Genomic DNA, 21,291 nt, shown 5'->3' on the forward strand with positions numbered 1-21,291 from the left:
GCCAGTGGAAGAGTGCGCCTCCCGGGCTGAAGAGAAGGGCGAGTTTGCAGCTCGCTCGGCTTCTGGAGGCGGCGGCGGCGGCGGCGGCAAAGGGGCCATGGCGGCCACCGAGATTGCGCGCCAGGTGGTGAGTGCCGGGCGGGCGGGCGGGAGGGCGCGCACGGCACCGGGGTGGGCCTCCCTTGGGTGGCTGAGCTCGGCCATCTCGCCTCCTCCGTCGTCTACCTCGCCAAGGCTGCCGGAGCCGGGGCAGCCTGGCGAGCAAGGGGAGGCGACGGCAGATGCTGCCGGCTCTCCAGCGGGCGAGCGAGGGGGATGAGGCTGGGGGGGCGCCCGCATGGCTGCTCCGAGGGCGCGGGCGAGGGGCTTCGCCTTGCAGAGCCGGGAGGAGGAGGAGGGGGGGGATGGGGCAGACGGGGCGATCTTTTCCGCATGGTTTCCGCCGCGCGCGAGGCTGCTGCTGGGAGAGAGCCGCGGGCGGGTTGGTGCGAGCGGGCTGCCGGCTGCCGAGAGCAGGCGGGCTGCGTTGGAGGTGACTTTCTCGTGTGGGGGGACCCGCAGAGGGAGACATTCGCTCCCTGGTCTGTTTTTTCCCCTCCCCCAGGCTGGGTGGAGGGGGAGGCGGCTTTCAGGACCCGGCAGAGGGAGGGCTTCGTTGGGGGTGACCCGAGGAAGGCTGTGAATGATGCGCTCGAAGTGCGGAGGGGGGGCGGTGAAGGATGCTGGTGAGAATATAGCATAGAATGTTTGGCGGGTGACTCTTTCCAAAAGGTAGGGTGGGCTTAGGTGTGGTAGGGAGCAGTGAGATCGATGCAACTTTTTTGGGGGGGGGGTTTCAGGATACAAATGTGGGGTGGCAAATGATGGGTTTGTCAGACTTCAGGTGGTCTGTTAGGATGCCCTTAATTTTGTGCTCTGGTTAAACGGTGATTGGGAAATGTTAGTTTCCAGGAGGGAGGACTGGGCTTTATGATTATTATTATTTTACTGTTGGTGATAGTCAAGGACCAAAGAATGCACTTTCATAAAGTGCTTTTGGGTTGATTTGGAAACCATGTCCAGACAAATTGATCTCCAGTGTCCTGCACTTCTCTCTGGATGCTTTTACTCCTGTGTAACATGAGAACACCAAGGCATCTCCCAATATCACACACAAACACACAAAAAAGGGGAGTTTTCGGAACTGGAGGAGTGGAAGCTTTTGTCTCTGCACAAGCTCTGAAAGGTCCAGCGCTCACCTGCTCCTTGTCACGTGTGTCTTTCTCTGCTACAATGAAAGAAAGCTACACAGGCACTTCAGAGGCGAGAGATGGAGCCTTTCCTTTGTGCTCAGAATGAATGGGGAAACCTTACAGCCTCAGGAGCGGGTGAACTCATTGGAGGTTTCCTGTTTCTTTTGAGGAGGAAAAGGATCTCCAGCATTGCTGATCTATCTTAGAGAACAGGGGGCATGTAGTATCAGTACTGTCTGTATGAGTGTGTGTGTGTTTTAAACCAGGTAGATTTTTGCCTTAAATCAGTGGGTTGCACTGGGTGTCTCTGGCCAGAATGAAGCAGTTTCAAGTATTGCAAGGAACCCAAGTTTTGTTAATTCATCCAGAGATAAACCAAGAATTTCACCTGCTTGGCTGGATAGTTATTTGATTAGTTCCAGAATGTGCGTTTGGCTTCATTTCTATAAAAAGAATGACATATATTTTGGTTTGAAATGGTGAGACCAGGATTCAAATTCTGGCTTGCAATGTGGATCTCACTGGGAAGGTTTGGACGTGCCACTTGTTGCCTGTCTTAGCTTAGTGGAGTTTTGAAGATGAAAGGGGTAACTTCCAAGATGCTGCCTTGAGGTCCTTGAGATAAACACATTTGGCAGACATTCATTTGCATGCAAGGAAGGGTCACTGGTAGAGCATCCCCTTTGCTTATGTAAGATCCCTGGTTCCCCTTGTGTTGAAATTACGCCAAGCACAAAGGCACTTCCTGGGATTCTGGACCACTGATACGAGGCAAAATCGCACTACTGGGTCAAGAGGACCAGTGCCTGTAAGGCAGTTTCTTACATATGTTATCAGATTTCTAAACTATCAAACCATCTGGTTTTCAAATCAATATGTTTTAATACCAGTTTTAAAGCCCCTCCTCCCTTGAAAAGGAAGCGGTTTCCGAAAGAGGCACTCTGGCTGCTTTAACAATCCTAAGGGGAAGGGAGCAGGATTTGTGCTCAGTCTTTAATACATCCTTTTGCAGCCTGATGTTCCATTTATAATGGTGGACTTGAATGGCATGCAAGAAGAGTGTCTGTATGAATCTAAAATGCAGCAGAACTCTAGAAGGCTTTTGCTAGGATGGCATAGTTTGCCTTCCTTTGATGCTAGAAAAATACAGGAAATGTGATGCGAAGCTATTGGAACTGTTGGCCTTTCATACTTTGTGGTACATTTTCCACAAGTGTAAATTACTTTTTGACATTTAGTGTTTTGCTGAAATTCAGCTCATTCTGTCTGTGGTCAGTAGAGTGCAGAGCAGCTCTATTGGAGGCCAGCATGGTCTTCCTCCTTCTCCACCCCTCTTGCTGTCCCAGTGCTTGGCGTACTGCAGGGTGTCCTTGAAAAGGGCCCAAGTATTAACTTCATTTGCACTCAGTGCTTACCTCTGCTTCTGCTAGAAGCAACCACACGTGGAGCATTATTTTTATTTAGTTCATTTATATATCACTTTTCTCCCTGTTGTGAACCCCAAGCGGCTTACAACAGTCTCCCCTTCTTCATTGTATAATCACAACAACCCTGTGAGGGGAGGTTAGGCTGTGAGTGTGTGTCAGATCACCCAACAAGTTTTCATGGCAGAGTGGGATTCGAACCTGAGTGTCCCACATCCTAGTCTGGCATTCAAACCAGTATGCCATATTGAGGAGTGAGTCCCTGAAGGTTTCAAGACAAGGTGCAGGAGAAGAGTGTTCTGGTCACTGTGCCATATGCCCAGTAGAACCACAGTGCAGTACCTGGACAATGGGAAGGAAAGGAGGTGCTTGCAAAGGCAGCTTCACTCTGCATGAAAAATTAGTAGTGCTCCTCTCTCTTCTCACGTTGGCAGCATAATTATTTTTTAAAAAATAGATAATACCTTTAAAGGACCCCTGATACAGTAAACATAGCTTTCTCTGATTGTACATCCTTGGGTTTATTTAACATGCTTTGGCAACCTTTTATGGATCGTAGCAAGACTCGGTGGCTGCTCCCAGGCAAATGAGAATTAGCTGATTGTTTTGACGTGCGTGGCTTTTGACAAGCAAGAAGTGTATTTAGCACAAATGGGATGTCTTCATTCTGTGGGAATGACTCATGTTATCTTTCTTGGGCCTGGGCTGGAGAAACTGCACTCCGTGTAACTGGCCAGTGTAAGAGGTAGAGAGTACTTTATTGTTGCCATGGGAACACTACCCAAAATGGCTTCTCCCAGAGGCAAATGATCCCCGCATCATCTGTAATGTGTAGGAAAGGGCATCTTGTCACTTGGGCCCACACACTGCAGACATATTTGTGTTGCCAGTGCCTTTTGGGAGGGGTGCGAAACTCATAGTATGTTGGCTCAGATTTGTATAATAAGTATAAGGAATTTTTTGCCACAGGGGAGGCCATTTTGAGCTGTACCATAATGTGTGCTGCATAATACATGCGGCTCTGAAGAGCCAGAGCTGAGCACTACCATGAGATGAGGTGTAACAGCACACTTTGGACAGATTTGGAGCATCACTGAGATCAGCAAAGTGGGTGGTGGCTATGGCTCCTGGGGCACACTCCACCCAGAAATCCTCTTGTGCGTTGAAATACTGTCTACAGGAGCATGGGAGGATCTTCAGGCACAGTGGGATCTTGGAGGTGAATGAGTCTTCCTTTGTATGCAACAGATGTAGTGTACCAACTGTGTATCTTTGAACAGGAGATGCTGGGGACCAAAAGAATGAAACGCTGATGCCTTCATGCTCTGTTTCTGAGTATCCCAGAGATAAATGGCTGGCTACTATTGGACACAGGATGCTGATCTAGATGGACCTTTGTCTTGACTCTTCTTATATTTTTAATAGATAAATATGCACACATGGGCTGAAGTGCTCTGGAGGAAAGGTCAAGTGAAACAGCTGACAACTAAAGTGTCTTTTGGAAAGCGCATCCATTCACCCCTCTAACTGTATCTAAAGTCAGCAGTAACTGACATTGTAATGGCTGGAGCATCAGGTGATCATATGCTTATAGCTGAGCCAAGGATCTTTGTTTTTAAACTAATCAATTCCATTAAAATAAACTCAGTAAAGGTGATATGTTGAGTAGTGAAAGAGGAGGGGTTTTTTCCTTGTGTCAACAGAACATGTCGTTTTTTAGTTTAGAAAGAAACGCTGAAATATGTTGCCCAGTCAAGTGATTATATCTACCTAGATTATTTTATACCAGGAGGAAATCTTCTGTGGTGCGCCACAGGTTACTATGTTGCTCCAGAAATTTTGCACATGCATTCATTTCTACGAATTAACCTGAGTGTTTACTTTTGTGCATGTGTTGGCTCACTTGGAACCTACAGAAGACTGCATACACCCTTCTTCTCATGCCCTTTTTTCAAGGGAGACGAGTTATGCTTGGCACCAAAGCATTTTATACAATGCTGCTTGCAGAAGCTGATTTCTCTGTGCAACATCTTTCTTATGAGATTATAAAAGCAGGTCTAATGGTGTTTTTTTAAGGATCCCATTTTTAAATGGGAGATAGTTCCACAAATGAAGTACCTTTCTGTGGGTCAGAGGGTGTTGGGTACTTGGTCCTAGATTTGCATGTGAACATGGAGAACAGCATCTTAATAAGAATATGTTCTGGTGTTCTGCTCAGCGAGGGCTTTGTGAAGTGTATGTATTTGTGCTGCAGAGAAAAGTTTGGAATTTAGTAAGAGGTTAAGCAAGGGTCCCCGTGGTGCAGAGTGGTAAAGTAGCAGTACTGCAGTACTGTGGTCTGAACTCTCTGCTCACGACCTGAGTTCGATTCTGGTGGAAGCTGGATTCAGGTAGCCGGCCCAAGGTTGACTCAGCCTTCCATCCTACCGAGGTCAGTAAAATGAGTACCCAGCTTGATGGGGGGAAAGTGTAAGACTGGGGAAGACAATGGCAAACCACCCCGTAAAAAGTCTGCCGTGAAAATGTTGTGAAAGCAACGTTACCCCAGAGTTGGAAACAACTGGTGCTTGCACAGGGGACTTTTCCTTTCCTTTTTCCTAAGCCGGAGTAGGGTGCTGCCCTGACACCCTGTATTATGGGAAGGGGGTTACCTCAGACTGTTTTATTTTAATTACCTTATCTATAGTCCACCATTCTCACTGAGGCTCAAGGCAGATTATTCAAAACAATGTAATCAAATAGCCTGAGAGATCTAATAAACAATGCAATAGAGCTAGGACTGCAGATATTAAGAACACTTGATTGTACTATCAGACAAAATATGTCAAGCAATGCAGAAAATGGAACTATAAACTGTAGAAAACAATGCAGTAAGAGCAGAATAATACGAATTGATAATACAAAATGAATCTGAATCTTGCAGGTGGGGATCATGCTTGCCCATCCCTTCCTTTCCCGTGCAGCAGGCCCCCTCCCCACTGATGTGCCCACCTCAGCAGCCAAGGGTGGGGGAGAGGAGGCTCCTGTTCTTCCTCTCCCACCCATTCTCAGTGGTTGTCAGGAGTAGGAATGGGCACAAACCTTGTTGTGAACCTAATTTAGAGATGAATATCATTGGTTCATGGTTCACAAACTGGAGGTTTGTGCCCATCCCTATGACCACAATCCTCCACGTGGTTTCAGAAGTTTGTGGGGTTCATGTTGGAGAGCAAGAGGGATTGCTGAAATGTCTTGCATCCATTTCAGCCTCTTAGGTTGAAACAGATGCTAACCATTTCAGCTCTCTCTTGCTTCCAAGCATTCCTTTTAAATGGCTTTTGCAAGTGGGTGCTGTGCTTCCAAGAGCCTGCTTGCAAAAGCCATTTAAAGGGGACGTTCTCTTTAAATGGTTTTTGCAAGTGGGCACTATGTGTGAGTGAAGTCCAAGCTTTTGCAAGCCATTTAAAGGGAATAATCCCTTTAAATGGCTTTTGCAAGATCTTCAACCCCTTCCATTCTGCTGGCCTCAGGAAGCCACCACCTGCAGAATGGGGGGAGGGAAAATCCTCCCAAACCAGTTGGGCTGTAGGAAGGTTCATGGCTTGTGTGACGTCATGAACTGGGACAAACCTCCATTTCCCTGGTTTGTGCCCATCCCTAGTCAGGAGACAAAGCACAGACAACTGCTCTCGGTTTTTAAGGATTCCCCCCCCCCCCGATGTCCCTCCATTTTTGAGGTTTGGGAGTTTTATGCAGATGGGGGGGGGGTTCCCCCAGTTCCGGAGAAAAATCTCAGTCTGGCCTCAATCCGTAGATTTAAGTATCCAGAGCTGGAGCTGTATTGACTTTCAGATTTGTTGCTAAAACTTACACAATGGCACAAGCAAAAGCCCCAATTTTCTTTATAGTGGTACTTTTCTGAATCATTGTCATTATGTTGCCTGTTTTATGATTAGTCTAAAGTTGCATTATGCTGTTACATGGTAGGATCAGGTCATGAAAATGGCAGCAAAGTTTCAGTAGGTCAAATACCATAAAGCATCAGCCCCACCCAGATATAGAATGGTTGGATTTATAGCCAGGCCCCTGTGCTGTGCTTTCTGGTCGGTCTCTCTCCTTGCCAAAACCTCTGCTCTGCCCTTCCTGTGATCTTGCAAAATCCAGGAAAAAGTCTCAACCCTTGAGAATTTCAGCACAGTTTTCTCTTTATTGCTGAGGCAGTCATAAGGATACCTTTATCTCTGTTTCCTGGATTGTCTTGAGGAAAATGTTACTGGGAAACTATCCAGGTAGCTTGTCATTTCAGTGCCCTTTGTCAGGGATTTAAAAGAGTATTCAGTAAGAGCAGTTGGGATCTGGGAGCTGAAATGGCATAGACTCTTCTGGGATGCCAGAGGGCTGAACAGGCATATAAAGATAATAACAAGAGTCCCAGTGTATGCATTTTGTTTTTTGCTGGTGGCTAGTGGTGTAGAACCCCTCTCCCCAATCTAATTTCCTCTTTCCATCCTCAGATCAATTTACTGCCTTTAGAAACACCAGGAAAAGAGAATGGGAAAACTGAAGCTCCCCTCTGAGTTCAGAAGTTTCATGCAGTCACAGCAAACAGCATATGTGTCCCACCAGGGATGTTTGCCATCACAAAACAGCATTTCCCCTTTGTAGAAGTCAGAGGCAGTCAAGAAATACGTTCCTTTCTTCTGATGAAAATTGACCACATTCTAAACTGAGAGATGATCACATACAGAGAGGCTTGCTCACAGGAAGTGGCATGGGTAGTCTCTTTTCTTGCTTGACAATGAATGGAAAAGTTTTGCCCCAGTAAACTCCTAACTTGTTATTTTAGGGTCCTTTAGCTTTATATATCTTTTTTTTTTAAGCTATGTGGAATTTGTGTGCACCTCTATTTGGAAGAGCCGCTCGCTAGCAGTACTTTTTTTTTTTTAAGAACATTGTGGATCAATCTTACTTTGCAGTTCTCAGTCACTTCAGGGCTGCTGACTTGATGTGTTAGGAATGGCTTCCTGGCCACTTCTGCAAACAGGATGCTGGCCTAGTTGGAACCCTTGATCTGATGCAGAAAAGCTCTTCCTATTTTTCTTTTCAGTCTTTCCCATAGAATTTAGTGAAGATTGTATTACTCTATGCAATTAAGAACTTCTAGCTCCTGGCTGAAAGCCATTGTTTGGAGGACAGAAATGCATTATGGGCCAAGGGACCTTTGCTTCTCTTTTTAGCTCTATGCTGCTTTGCTTGCCAGCATTGATTATCTAGTTATGACAGTGCTCAGTTTGAAAGCAGCTTATTGCATCCAAACATCATTTATCTTATGTATCATATGATATTTGTCGACCACCTTCTGAGGCTCAGCATTGTTTCTGTATATCAGGGGTGAGGAACCTTTTTTCTGCCAAGGGCCATATGGATATTTATAACATCATTCGCGGGCCATAAAAATTATCAACTTAAAAAACTGTGCTCCACCAAGGGAGAATGATTCAGGCTGGGAAAATTAGTGCAAATAATTGTTTTTCTATTGAAGTCATGTGGGGAGAGCCTGATCTGGCGCGTGTGCATGCACACACACGGCCCACTACCCTAGGCAAATCCATAGGTACATGACTTCTTTGTAAAAAAAGCCCAGTAGCATATTAGACCACATCCCCTAATATTAGCATATTAGGCCACACCATCTGGGATAATCAAGTGCAAATTGAACTGTGACAGTATCTTTTCTAGGCCCTGCAGCAATTCTGGCCGGCCAGCCAGGCCCCAGGGAGGCTGCCACACAGTACATTTGGGCCCTGTGATCCCTGCCTGGCCTTGGGGAGGCTGCTGCACAGCATGGCTGGGCCCCACGATCCTTGCTGGCCAGCCAGGCCCCAGAGGGGCTGCCACATGGCTCGGTTTGGCCCAGAGGGGCTACCACACGGCTCGGGACGGAGGTTCCCCACCCCTGCTGTATACAAAACATCTCTCTCTCTCTTTCTCGCCTGTGAACCGCCAGTCAAGACAACCTGCATGCCATTGGCTGGGTCTACTCCTCTCCCCACCCATTGTTGGCCCCAGGACAGATGAGGATTGGGCCACAGGGGCAGCTGCTAGGCAGTAGCTGGTGCTAGCCAGCCAACTTTGTTTCTGTCAGTAAAATGCAACCCACCATTTTCAATTTGGTTATCTCACTGAAAGGGACAGGGTGGGAAGAAGGCCCTTTCTGGGCTTCTTTTGGCCTTTGAGGGAGAATTCATTGGGCCCAGTCCTGACTAGGGCTGCCAGTTCCAGCTTGGTGGGGAATTCCTGGAGATTTTTTGGTGAAGTTTTAGGAGGGTAGGGTTTGAGGAGGGGAGAGGTCTCAACTGAATATAATGCCATAGAGTCCACCTTCCAAAGCAGTAATTTTCTCCAGGTGGGGAGAGATCTGTTGTCTGGAGTTCAGTTGTGATATCAGGAGATCTTCAGGCTCCACCTAAAGGTTGGCTACCCTATGCCTGGCTGCTTTGCTACTATTCAGCAGCAGCTCCACCCCCCGCCCCCTGACAGCCAGTATGGCATAGGAGTTAGGGCTTCAGAGCGGGCTCTGCCAGATGGAGGTTCTTGCTTTAGAAAATGACTGGGTGATTTTGGACGTCACAGACTTTCAGCCTAACCTACCTCACAGGGTTCTTGTGCAGATCAAAGAGGGGGAGAGGAGAATGATGTAAGCTGCTTTGGTTTCCCCCACACTGTGGAGAAAGACTTATTTTCCTAGGTCAAGGCTACAGGGAGGGGGGAAGAGAGGGAAAGCTGAAGTCAGAGAGGCATATAAAAGGAAGAAGATAGGGTTTGGAAATTCCTGGAAATTTGAGGGGTGGAGCTTGGAGAGGGTGAGGTTTGAGAAGGGTGGGACTTCAGACAGGTACAGTGCCATAGACTCCATCCTCCAAACCAGCCAATTCCTTCTGGGGAACCACTGTTGCCAAGAACTTCCAAGAATCAATTCTCCCACCAGTTTACTGCATACAATTTCAGACCTACCACCACAAAGGAAATGGAATATTTATTTACTTCACGTGTATACCTTATCTTTCTTACCAAAGGGACCCAAAGTGGTTTATGTTGTTTTTCTCTCATCTGTTTTATCCTCACAGCAATCCTGTGAGGTAGATTAGTCTGAGAGTATGTGACGGACCTATGGTTTCCCAGCAAGCTCTTATGGCATACTGGTGATTCAAACCTGGAACTTCTCATTCAAGACTCTGACCATTTCACCACACTGCTGTTTGCATATGACAACTTTGATACTGATATAGCTGCTGTCTAAAGTGTGGGATGCATTATCTTAAGAAAGTGAGTGACCTTTGTGTAATGAAGTCGCATTTTTGTACAATGAAGAAAGACCGAAAGACGTGCTTGTTGATGGTGCTCCAGAGATCAAAAACACAATGAGGTATTATCTTTCTCAGCAGGAACTTCTATAATTGGACTCCTGTAATTGGATATATTTTTCAGTAGGTGTATCTTGCAACATGCTCTCCTGCTAAAGCATAGAAGCAACACAGATGCATGCTGCTTATTTCTTCATGCAAGGAAGAAGAAACAGTCAGAAGAGAGGGACTGGAGCAAGGGTCTCCAGTTTCGTTGAGCCTATGACAGCTGGTAGTGGGCACCACTACAAAATGGCTGCCACTGGGGACAGTTACAGAATTTGGATAGGCTCTAAGCCAGGGGTGTCACTCATTTGTCATGAGGGCCAGATTTGACATAAATGAGACCTTGTCAGGCTGGGCCATGTGTGTCATAAACTATAATGCCAGGTAGCTGAGATATAAACTTTATAAAGGACACAAACACAATTAAAGATTTAAAAAAAAATTAAATAAAACATGCTTGAAACATGAGCACTTGTTGGTCTTAACGGTGCTTTCTTTGTATCTCTCCCATGTGATCTAGGGAACAGGGCAAAGGAAGCTAAGACTCTTTTCTTCCTTCTCTAGGGAACCAGGAGGGGGAGGATCCTCAGCCAATAGAAGAGAAGCTTGGCTCAGTAGCTCTGCTGTGTGATTGAGCAAGCCTGGCAAAGCAAGCTGTGATGCAGAAGGAAGCAAGGGAGAGGGAGAAGGAAGCAGATGACAGCCAGTTGCTGGGGGGGGGGCTGATAGAAGCCCTTTGGGGGCCTGATTTAGCCCCCAGGCCGCATGTTTGACACTCCTGCTCCAAGCCAAGTGTTGTCCTACTGTAGCAGGTAAATAACGAAGCCCCACACATTGCTTTGTTTGAAGCGAGGTATTTTACTTTGACATCAAAGTAGAATTTGTCAGCATAAGCTCAAAATGACTAAGTTAAAATCATCAGCCTTCTCACCATTTTTATTCATCCCCAAAACAAGCAGACAAGCCCCCTCTTATCTAATTCAAATGCTCCACCTCTTGCTTTCCTTCCAGTAATTTCTTGTAGTTTCCCCTTGCTCTGTCCCTCTGTATTATCAGCAAGAAGCTCCTTCTCTGCGGGGCCCTTGTTATCTTGGATTCACACCCTTAGCCTGTCTGGTTTTAACAGTTTAGCAGAGGCTTCTCTGAGGGGCCTCTTAACAGTCACTTTAAATGTTGCATCAGACATTCTCTTTTGAAGGCACAGCCATATTTTCCATTGTTATTATTATTGAGGTATTCATTAATTATTCAGGGATCCCTCTTCATTCCCCCCTTTCAGTCTCTGAAAGTTTATTATTATTTTTTAAATCTGAAGGAGCCTGACCATCATCATTATTAAACAAATCAATTCTGTATGCCCACTCAAGAAGGGCAGCTAGGTGACAGTTTGGTTTTCGACATTCACAAAAAAGACTGAAATGACACTACAGTGGGGTAATGCAATAGTATATTAACAGAGATGGGGTATAGATGGGTCACGGGAGGAGAGACAGTGATGGGATTATCCATTCACACTGGCACATCCCAGTATTTTCCATCTTGAGAAGGTGTGTGGGTAGGGAAGAAGGTCACTCAGAGGCATGCCTTGGCTATGCAGCCCAGCCTTCCAATATGGAGTTTTCCTGGTCTCCATTTTGGGGCCTTTCTGGGCACACAGACTAGCTTGAGAGTGCCCCCCCTTGTCTTTTAAGGCTACCCTCTTTATTTGGCAGCACTCTGGTATCAATTCCTTCTCTTTGGCACTGTCCAGTCCTTGCAGGGTGTGTGTCACATTTCATGGTGCATTGCTGATCAGACTTCAAACAACCAGGGTTGAGACACAGTTGGGACAAAGGAAAAGGGTTTTAGGAATGTCAGTTACCAAAAATAGGCTATGCCTGAGTTAAAAAATAATCCATTCATGGTATATGCATTAAATAATTACGTCCAGTCTAAATTTGTGAACATAGATCTTGGAAGGAACTTATTTCTTTATCAATAAAACATTATTAGTTATGACGCAAGAACACAAAAACTCATCTCATTTCTAAAACACACAAGAGACATATGCAAATTACATGCTATAAACTGAATCAAGTCATGTGCCTTTATGGCAAACACCTTGTTGTAGCCTAGGTGATTAAGATACACACATTCGGACATACTTGGAAACATTGCCAGTTGTAGGCAGTCCACATTGGCCACATTATTACAATACAAAAACCATTTCGTGACTAATTCCTTATTCCCCTCCTCCCTTAGTCTAACAAAAGGTTTTCTTTCTTGAGTTCATGGAGAGTTAGCGTGCTGTATGCATGACAATCTTTTCACAGGGAAATCTGTTTCTGTTGCAGCCAAAAGGAATTCCTTTTCCTGGAAGCACAACTTGGAAGTGCCAGTGGGCTGCTGTTATGATCAGCTGGGGCAACCAGCCTTTTGCTAGGCAGAGGACTTTTCCGGGAAATAAGTTTTCTCCACAACTCAATTTGGATGGAATTCTCGGGGAGGCCTTCCTTCCAACATCAATAAGGCATGACCAAGAAAATTTCAGGATCTCTAGGTAGATATGGAGGAGCCTGGAAAACATACTTGAAGAAACAAACAAATAAAACAATAATAATAGGTGCTTTTTCCCTTTAAAGCTTTCCTTGGCTGTTCACAAATTGCCATAACTTGAGTCCAACCCTGTTGACATAGGTTTGCATACATTAGCTAAATTACCATACTTGTTTTGGACAGGAGACTTTCTCCTTCTCGCATGGTGTTTCAGTTTGACAAGGTCTCTACCCTTCCAATGTTAAAGGACAGATTTCATACAACATACATTATGCAGAACACAAATCCATAATACAAACCCATGCATCACTTCTCATGATTCAGACTAGTGCATATCCATATAGAAAACGAGCACCTAGTGGTTCATGAGAGGCTTTTTATTTTGTTGCAACAGACATGAATCTAAAAAAAACATGAAATTGTGCACACAATTTGGAGCTCCAAAAAGAGATAACCAGAGTTGAAGTTACCCCTGGATTATGAAAATGGTCACAAAAAAGGGAAGAAGAACTTCAAAAACAAACAAAACAAAACTGAGGCCTCAATAGAACAATGCCAGCTTTAACATACATGTATGCGAGGGATCAGACCCAAAATGATTAGAGAACTGGATTAGAGAATTTAAACCATTGGACATCAGTGGTGTGTTCAAGTCCACTGAACTCCATCTTCCTCCATGTCAGCTCATCCAAAATTTGTTCTGTGGGTCTCACGTAGGTGTGAGAGTAGGTTTCATCAAACTAACAACAAAAATCCTAAAAGCAAATAATAGTTAATCCTTAAACAATTCTTAGCAGACATACCAGTAATTCTTAAAATTACTATATAATAATGAGCATGCACTAAACTTGAATTGCAGATCCCAATTTTCTTCATATATATAACAAAACAATCCTGGAAGGCAAATTCTAGTTAATACACCTTTACAAAGAAGGTTGAAATAACAGAGAGGCAGGAACTTAAAACAAATAAATGGAAATGTGTTATCCAGTAGCAAGCCTGGCCAGGACTGGAGACTGGATTGAAACACAAAATCAAACAGAATTGGAGCCCTACCATGATAAGAACATGAAACATAGAAAGAATTTTCTGAATAAAACACTCAGAAAAAGTCATGCTCTAACAAGATACTATAGATGGAGGCATAAAATATGATAGATAAGCATATAGATGCCTCTTTCCACAAGTAAGAGGTTCACCATATAGCTGAATAGGAAGATTGATATGCACAGTTCATAGATGGAACATAACTATAAATGACATCAAGAGAACAATTGAAAATATACATTTTAAGGAATGCAGAACATTATTAAAGTCCAGATTTCCAGTGAAGACCAAGAGTTTTCAGGAATCCTGCCTACTAAATTACTAAGAAATCTAGAAAGGGTATTTCCATAGGAAACATGTCACTGAGAATAACTGGATGGCTAGTACAGCAAAGTATTAGTTTCTCAAGACTTAAGAAAGAAGGTGCACAGTGAGAGGGCAGTTCCACCCAAGGAAGGGTATAGATGTTCCTCTATAACACGTTATAACTTCAAATGGAAAGAGGTCTTGTAGAAACCAAAATTTATGAGGCAGAACTTCAAAACACTGCTCTAAACGAAAACTCAGTACCAAAAACCAAAGGAACCCCCATATTCAAATGAATGAAAAGTTGGGAAGAAGCCCAAAGTAAGACAGAAAAACTGCCAGATGCAACACCGGAAGACCACATGCTTCTGGCATGAGATGTTCTTAACAAAAATCCCAAGAGAATAAAATTTCCAAAAGGTTGGATACTGTATTGCTTTAGCAGAATAGATGCTCCTTATAAACCCAAGATTACAAATATAAACTTCCAACCCTTTGTCCCAGATCAAAAAACTTAACAAGAGTTCTGTTAGGTGCACCATTTCTTTAAAGCAAAGGAGATCACAAGCTAAATATCTTATAAATATTCCCCTTAAAATTAAAGCTACACAATCTAAGTACAAAGGAAACTAATAACGGCCACTAGAAAAATATTCTCAGACTCAAAAGGTAAAGCAAAAAAAAAAAAAAGAAATAAATTATCAGAGGAATAGCTTCTAATCTAGAAAAACTCTTGCCTCAAGGCAGTTTACAGGCAGGTTCTTTTCTCTGGCAGGGAAAGATTAGCTGTAAGTGGAACTTTGGGATGCCAGCTCCAGGCTGGAGATTTCTGAATATCTGAATTAAATTTGAAGATTACAAGGCATGCAGTCCACCCTCCTGGACACTTTCTCTCCCAGAGGCACTAGCCTTAATGTTCTGGGCATTACATTATAATTTTGGGAGTGATCTCCAGGTTCCACCTGGAGACTGGCACCCTTGCAAAACAGTAATGTTTTGAGCAAGCCAAGGAGCTTCCAAACTGACTTGCTTATTTTAAAATATACACATCTTCCTTCCAGGCATCTAAAACTACTCATTTTATTTGTGGAGACATTCTTGCAGAATTTCAAAAGTTTGAATTTGTATCCTTAGACCTAAAACCAGGAGAATATGAGAATTCAGAAAAATATCTCAATTGTGCCTCCCCCCCTTTGATACCATGGGGCATATATATAAACACAAGATGGGGAAGGTGATGAGATATCTGCCTGGTGTGGGTTCAGGTTTTACACTTCTTATTTCTACAATTAAGGCTTAATTTGGCTAAGTGACTTCTCTTTCCTAAAACAGCTAAAGATTGTCTGCAAATTTTCCTAGCCAAAATCCAGTGAAAGTTGCTAGGACATAAATTCCTTAAAAAAGAGAAAACTTTGACTCTTTGCAAAAATGCTAACAATTCTCTTTTCTGGTTATGGATCTGATTTATATAAAAAAAGACAGGTCTCTTTCTGTAAAGACACCTGGTTGCTTGTGCCTTCAAGAGGAGAGACTTGAGGTGAAAATTTCTTCTTAATATCTCAGGGCACTGCATTCTAAAAATTATTATTCCTTCCCTAGTCATCTACACTTTGCTGGGTAATCATTTTATTGACTTCAGAAGGATGGAAGGCTGAGTCAACCTCGAGCCAGCTACCTGATCCCAGCTTCCACCAGGATTGAACTCAGGTCGTGAGCAGAGCTTAGGACTGCAGTACTACAGCTCTAACACTCTGTGCCACGGTGTTCTTGTGGGGGGAGGGCAAGAAGACTGCAAATTTGCAATCTTTAACTTCCCTATGCCAGGCTCCAATTTGAGGCTGATTTAGGCACTCTCTGTACATACTCAGAGGCCTTTCCTTGAGCCTGAAATTTATAGAACTAAAGCAGTAAATATTTAACAAAACTAGTTTAATCTCTCTTTCTCAGAGGATTTGGTTCTGGCATTTTAAAGGTGAAAATAAAGGTACAACTCTCTAAATCTCTTTCTCAATCATGGCAATAAATTGTATTTATTTAATTTGCATCCTGGCTGCATTTTAAAGGAGCTGAACCTCAGTTCTTTTGGGCTAACTGTAATGCAGTAGCCATGCACCACTGAATTGTAATACTGAGATAGCTGAATAGCCTTAGCTGGATACACCACGAGGGTCTGGGAGGCATAAAAATAACATAAGTACATTTCTTTGCCTAGCCTGACCTAGACTTGAGGCTATTTTGCTAAACAGCCTCCTGACATAATTCCATTCGGGGAAACCCTTAGATTCCATCTGGACATTTGAACTCTGTATGATAATATCTAGTTCTCTGAATTTATACCCAGTTAGCTAGTTACATTGAATACTCACTAAAACCAATGCTTTCAGGGCCACTGCAATCTGAGCCAAACTTACCCACTAGCCTTTGGAAGTACCTACTATCAATTAGTGAAAACTGACTTGGGGAACCCCTTGCTGCAGTGGTGTGGCTTGGTTTTCTCTAGAGTTTTCCTAATAGGCAGAGGCTTGACTAGGGCCTCTGTGCTAAAGGATTTATCCAGTCTGGTGGCAACCTACCTTCCTGGTGTTTCTGGGGGAACTACTAGACTTTGGACCTGTGTTGGACTATCAGTTGGCAAGTCTGCTGATGCACCTTGGCCAGACAGGTGGCAGACTTTGTCACACTAACAGAGATCTCATCTTTTGGGCAAGGCCACATTCTCTACAGTTAATTTTATTTCCTGAATGGGGTTGCCACATCCAGACAGGACAGATTGTTAGAGATCTAAAATGGAAGTCTAAAGAAAGATGAGATCCCAAGGGAACCAGGCTCTGAGCTCTCACTCACACCAAACTTCCATTACCCTGCAGAGAAAACTAAGTCTGCAGCCTGGAATCTTGTGCTGTGATTCTAGGAGATCTCCAGGCCTTCCCTTGAGAACTGGCATCATCTAATTTCAATCCAAATCATTGCTCTTCTGTTCTTTTTTTTATTAAAGGGAGAGAGGTCCTTGCTACCTTACAAAGCCAGGTCTCTCCATTCTAAAAGACATTCAAATCCAAAAGTTAGATTTTTCTTGAAGGGGAGGTTTAGGGACAAAGGAGTCTTGCCTGCCCATGTGGAACTACCATTCTCTAACATTTCCCAGAATTCTGGTTTCTAAGTTCCCCATGGCACCAAACATTTAGACAAGACAATTCTAGGGAAAACAGAAAAGAAGACATTGGATTTATATTCCACTTTCCACTCAAGAGTCTCAGAGCAGCTCACAATCTCCTTTATCTCCCTCCCCCACAATAAACACCCTGTGAGGTGGGTAGGGCTGAGAGGGCTCTCCCAGAAGCTGCCCTTTCAAGGACAAGCTCTGTGATAACTATGAATGACCCATAGCCATTCCAGCAGGATCAAGTGGAGGAGTGGGGAATCAAACCCGGTTCTCCCGGATAAGAGTCTGCACACTTAACCACTACACCAAACTGGCTCTCAAACAGAAAACAGGAGCTGCCATTAAGGGGTCTGGCAGCCAGGGAGCCCTGAGGGTTTACACTCCCTTTCTCTCGTGACCCAGCAAGATCTCCCTACTGGGAACTACACAAGAGAAAATCCCTCTCACTTAGAGGCTTTCTCTCATTCACACAAACACCACAGAAATCCTCCCAGTTCCTAGCCTTTGTGTTTCAGCGCCAGAATGGAGCCTAATGAACAAGGCTTAAGGGATGATCAGGCCCTTCTTCCCTCCTAAGGAGAGGTAATCCGATTTCCCAAACAATTCATACTCACAAACCTGAAGATCTTCCAATTCCCTACACACGTCGGTTCAACCAGGCTCGGGTTCTTGATTGACTGACCAGGCACCCCCCACCACCACCAAGGCAGAGCGAGCTGGACTCAGTGAAAAATGTGACCTTGGCGCCTAGTCCGTTCTTACTGCCATGAGGGTAGAGGACAGACGGTTATGCAGTCATCCAAGGGAAGGAAAAATCCTTACCTCGTCATTCACGGTCAATGCACCATTTTATGTAGCAGATAAATAACGAAGCCCCACACATTGCTTTGTTTGAAGCGAGGTATTTTACTTTGACATCAAAGTAGAACTTGTCAGCATAAGCTCAAAATGACTAAGTTAAAATCATCAGCCTTCTGACCATTTTTATTCATCCCCAAAACAAGCAGACAAGCCCCCTCTTATCTAATTCAAATGCTCCACCTCCTGCTTTCCTTCCAGTAATTTCTTGTAGTTTTCCCCTGCTCTGTCCCTCTGTGTTATCAGCAAGAAGCTCCTTCTCTGCGGGGCCCTTGTTATCTTGGATTCACACCCTTAGCCTGTCTGGTTTTAACAGTTTAGCAGAAGCTCCTCTGAAGGGCCTCTTAACAGTCACTTTAAATGTTGCATCAGACATTCTCTTTTGAAGGCACAACCATATTTTCCATTATTATTATTATTATTATTATTATTATTATTATTATTATTATTATTATTATTATTATTATTATTATTATTATTATTATTATTATTATTATTATTATTATTTTATTTATTTATTTATCTAAGATTTATATCCCGCCCTTCCCACCAGGTGGCTCAGGGCGGCTTACAACATATAAAACTAACATAAAATCTAAAATTAAGCATTAAAATCAACATTTCATAAGTTATAGTTAAAAATCTAAACATTTGTTATATACATAGACATTAAAATCACAAAGCGGACCTACAGCTACACTCATCGGTTGCATGTTCAATATTCGATGTTCCGTGTTCGATGTTCAGTACTCAGTGCTCTGTGCCGATTAGTTGTGGGCCAGCCGGAAGAGGGATGTCTTACAGGCCCTGTGGAATTGGGTGAGATCCTGCAGGGCCCTTACCTCTTCCGGCAGCTGGTTCCACCAAGATGGAGCCATTACAGAGAAGGCCCGGTCTCTTGTAACTTTCAAACGGGCTTCCTTTGGCCCGGGGACGACCAGGAGGTTTTGAGTCCCCGATCTTAGTGCTCGCTGGGGAACGTGTGGGAAGAGACGGTCCCTCAGATAGGCAGGTCCTAGGCCATATAGGGCTTTAAAGGTAATAACCAGCACCTTGTACCGAACTCGGTAAGATATTGGCAGCCAGTGCAGAGCCCGAAGTCGCGGCTGAATGTGCTCCCACCTTGGGAGCCCTAATAACAACCGGGCGGCGGCGTTCTGCACCAGCTGCAATTTCCGGGTTCGGCACAGGGGCAGCCCCATGTAGAGGGCATTGCAGTAGTCCAACCTCAAGGTGACCGTAGCATGGATCACCGTTGCTAGATCGTCACGCTCCAGGAAGGGAGCCAGCTGCCTTGCCCGCCAAAGATAGAAAAATACGGACTTGGCGGTGGCTGCTATCTGGGCCTCCATTGTTAGGGAAGGCTCCAGAAGTACCCCCAGGCTCCTGACTCTGTGCGTCGCCGTCAGCAGCGCACCGTCAAAAACCAGAAGGGGTATTTCCCTTCCCGGACCCCGACGGCCCAAGCAAAGGACCTCTGTCTTCGCCGGGTTTAGCTTCAGCCCGCTCTGCTTGAGCCACCCAGCCACAGCCTGTAATGCCCGGTCCAGATTTTGTGAGGCGCAGACCGGCCGGTCGTCCATAAGCAGATAAAGCTGGGTGTCATCAGCATACTGGTGACAACCCAGCCCGTACCTTCGGGCAATCTGGGCGAGGGGACGCATATAGATGTTAAATAACATCGGGGAAAGAACTGCACCCTGAGGCACCCCGCAATCGAGCGTGTGCCTACGGGACAGCTCGTACCCGATAGCGACCCTCTGTCCCCGACCTTCAAGGAAAGAGGAAAGCCATTGCAAGGCTAACCCCTGAATCCCCGCGTCGGCGAGGCGGCGGGCCAGCAACCGATGGTCAACCGTATCGAACGCTGCCGACAGGTCCAACAGCATCAGTACCGCCGAGCCGCCCCGATCCAGATGCCGTTGTAGGTCATCTACTAGGGCGACCAGCACCGTCTCCGTCACATGGCCCGGGCGGAAGCCGGACTGAAGGGAATCAAGGACGGAAGCATCATCCAGGAAAGTCTGTAGCTGCATCGCCACTGCCCTCTCGATAAGTTTGCCCAAAAAGGGCAAATTCGAGACCGGCCGATAGTGTGCCAATTGGGCCGGGGGGTTTTGAATTTTTTAAGGGAATTATTGAGGTATTCATTAATTATTCAAGGGTCCCTCTTCACTACCTGTTTTTGAAAGACAGAATGGCTGCATTGCAGACACACTGATCATGTGGGTTATTCTGAAGCATCTCCTACTCTCATGTAAATCCACAATTGGCTCTTTGCTTTGGGGGAAACATGTTGAAGAAGTAAATGGATGCTAGGAAACCCACTGGGGGGTGCTAGGATTTTCATTGGCACCACACTAGGGGTTGTTGGGTTAGACTGAGGGCACTTTTAGCAAGCCCTGTTCCTTTATAACCTCTGCATCAGTTCTAAGACACATCAGTTTACTACTATGATGTGCCACAGGTATACCATGCAGTTTGTGACTCTGAAGAAGAGAGAAAACAGGAAGTTTATTGAAGGTGAAACTTTTGTGTGGTATAAAGCACATCATCTTTGTCTGATAGCTCAGGCAAATTTTCCCCTCAGCATGTTGTAACTGCGTTCCATTTGGGCTTTATGCATGCAGAGAAAGCAACAGAAGAATTAGACAAATGGATACGCCTGCATATTCTGCTGCATCAAATGAGTTTACTGTGTGAGCATTGAAATCAAGCTTCGGTTTGATATTTAAAAATGTACTCAATGGGGCTCCCCTTGTGCTGCTGTTTCACTTTTTTTTAAAGTTAAGAATTCACATTTTCCTTAATTGGTAGCAGGAGACTAGATCTCATGATGCTGATTTTGTTTGCTCCAAGTTTGCAGTGGATTCCTATAGTTTCTCCTCTGATTTGGTTTTTTAACCATTTGTGTTGTGTAAAGCCATTTGACTCATTATTTGCTTAAAGCTTTGTGACTTAGAGTTTCAGCTTTGCTAGGGTTGTCAGCCCCCAGGTGGGGTTTGGAGATCCCCCACTTTTACAACTGATCTCCAGCTGGCAGAGATTAGCTCCTCTAGAGAAAATGGCTGTTTTAAAGAGTGGACTCTGTGGCATTGTACCATGCTGGGGCCCTTCCTGAATTCCACCCTCCACCCCCAAAGTCTCCAGGTATTTTCCAAACCAGACCTGGCAACCCTAGCTAGGCCTAGCAAAGAAAATAATTTCCTTTTGTATCCAAAATGACTTTCTCTGTACCAAATTTTGAGTGCATGACATGAAAAATTAATATAAGCACTATACACAGTGAATAAGATGGCTATGATGAACCAAATGAAACATACCCATTATGGCAGATA

General features: G+C 44.6%; 1 protein-coding gene across 5 annotated transcripts in view; it reads left to right on the plus strand.

Annotated features, from left to right (window-relative positions):
• Nucleotides 1-21,291, plus strand: part of SEPTIN6 (septin 6) — a 62,893-nt gene continuing 41,602 nt past the window's right edge. For 4 of the 5 annotated variants that reach the window (XM_060249220.1, XM_060249215.1, XM_060249216.1 and 1 more), the window contains exon 1: nucleotides 1-127. In XM_060249220.1, coding sequence (XP_060105203.1) covers nucleotides 98-127 — 30 coding nt within the window. In that variant the 5' untranslated portion in view covers nucleotides 1-97. The remainder of the gene's footprint in view (nucleotides 128-21,291) is intronic. The other variant, XM_060249217.1, reaches the window with a different exon arrangement.

This window comes from Heteronotia binoei, chromosome 11 (genome assembly GCF_032191835.1).
Source record: "Heteronotia binoei isolate CCM8104 ecotype False Entrance Well chromosome 11, APGP_CSIRO_Hbin_v1, whole genome shotgun sequence".
Classification (NCBI taxonomy): Eukaryota; Metazoa; Chordata; class Lepidosauria; order Squamata; family Gekkonidae; genus Heteronotia; species Heteronotia binoei.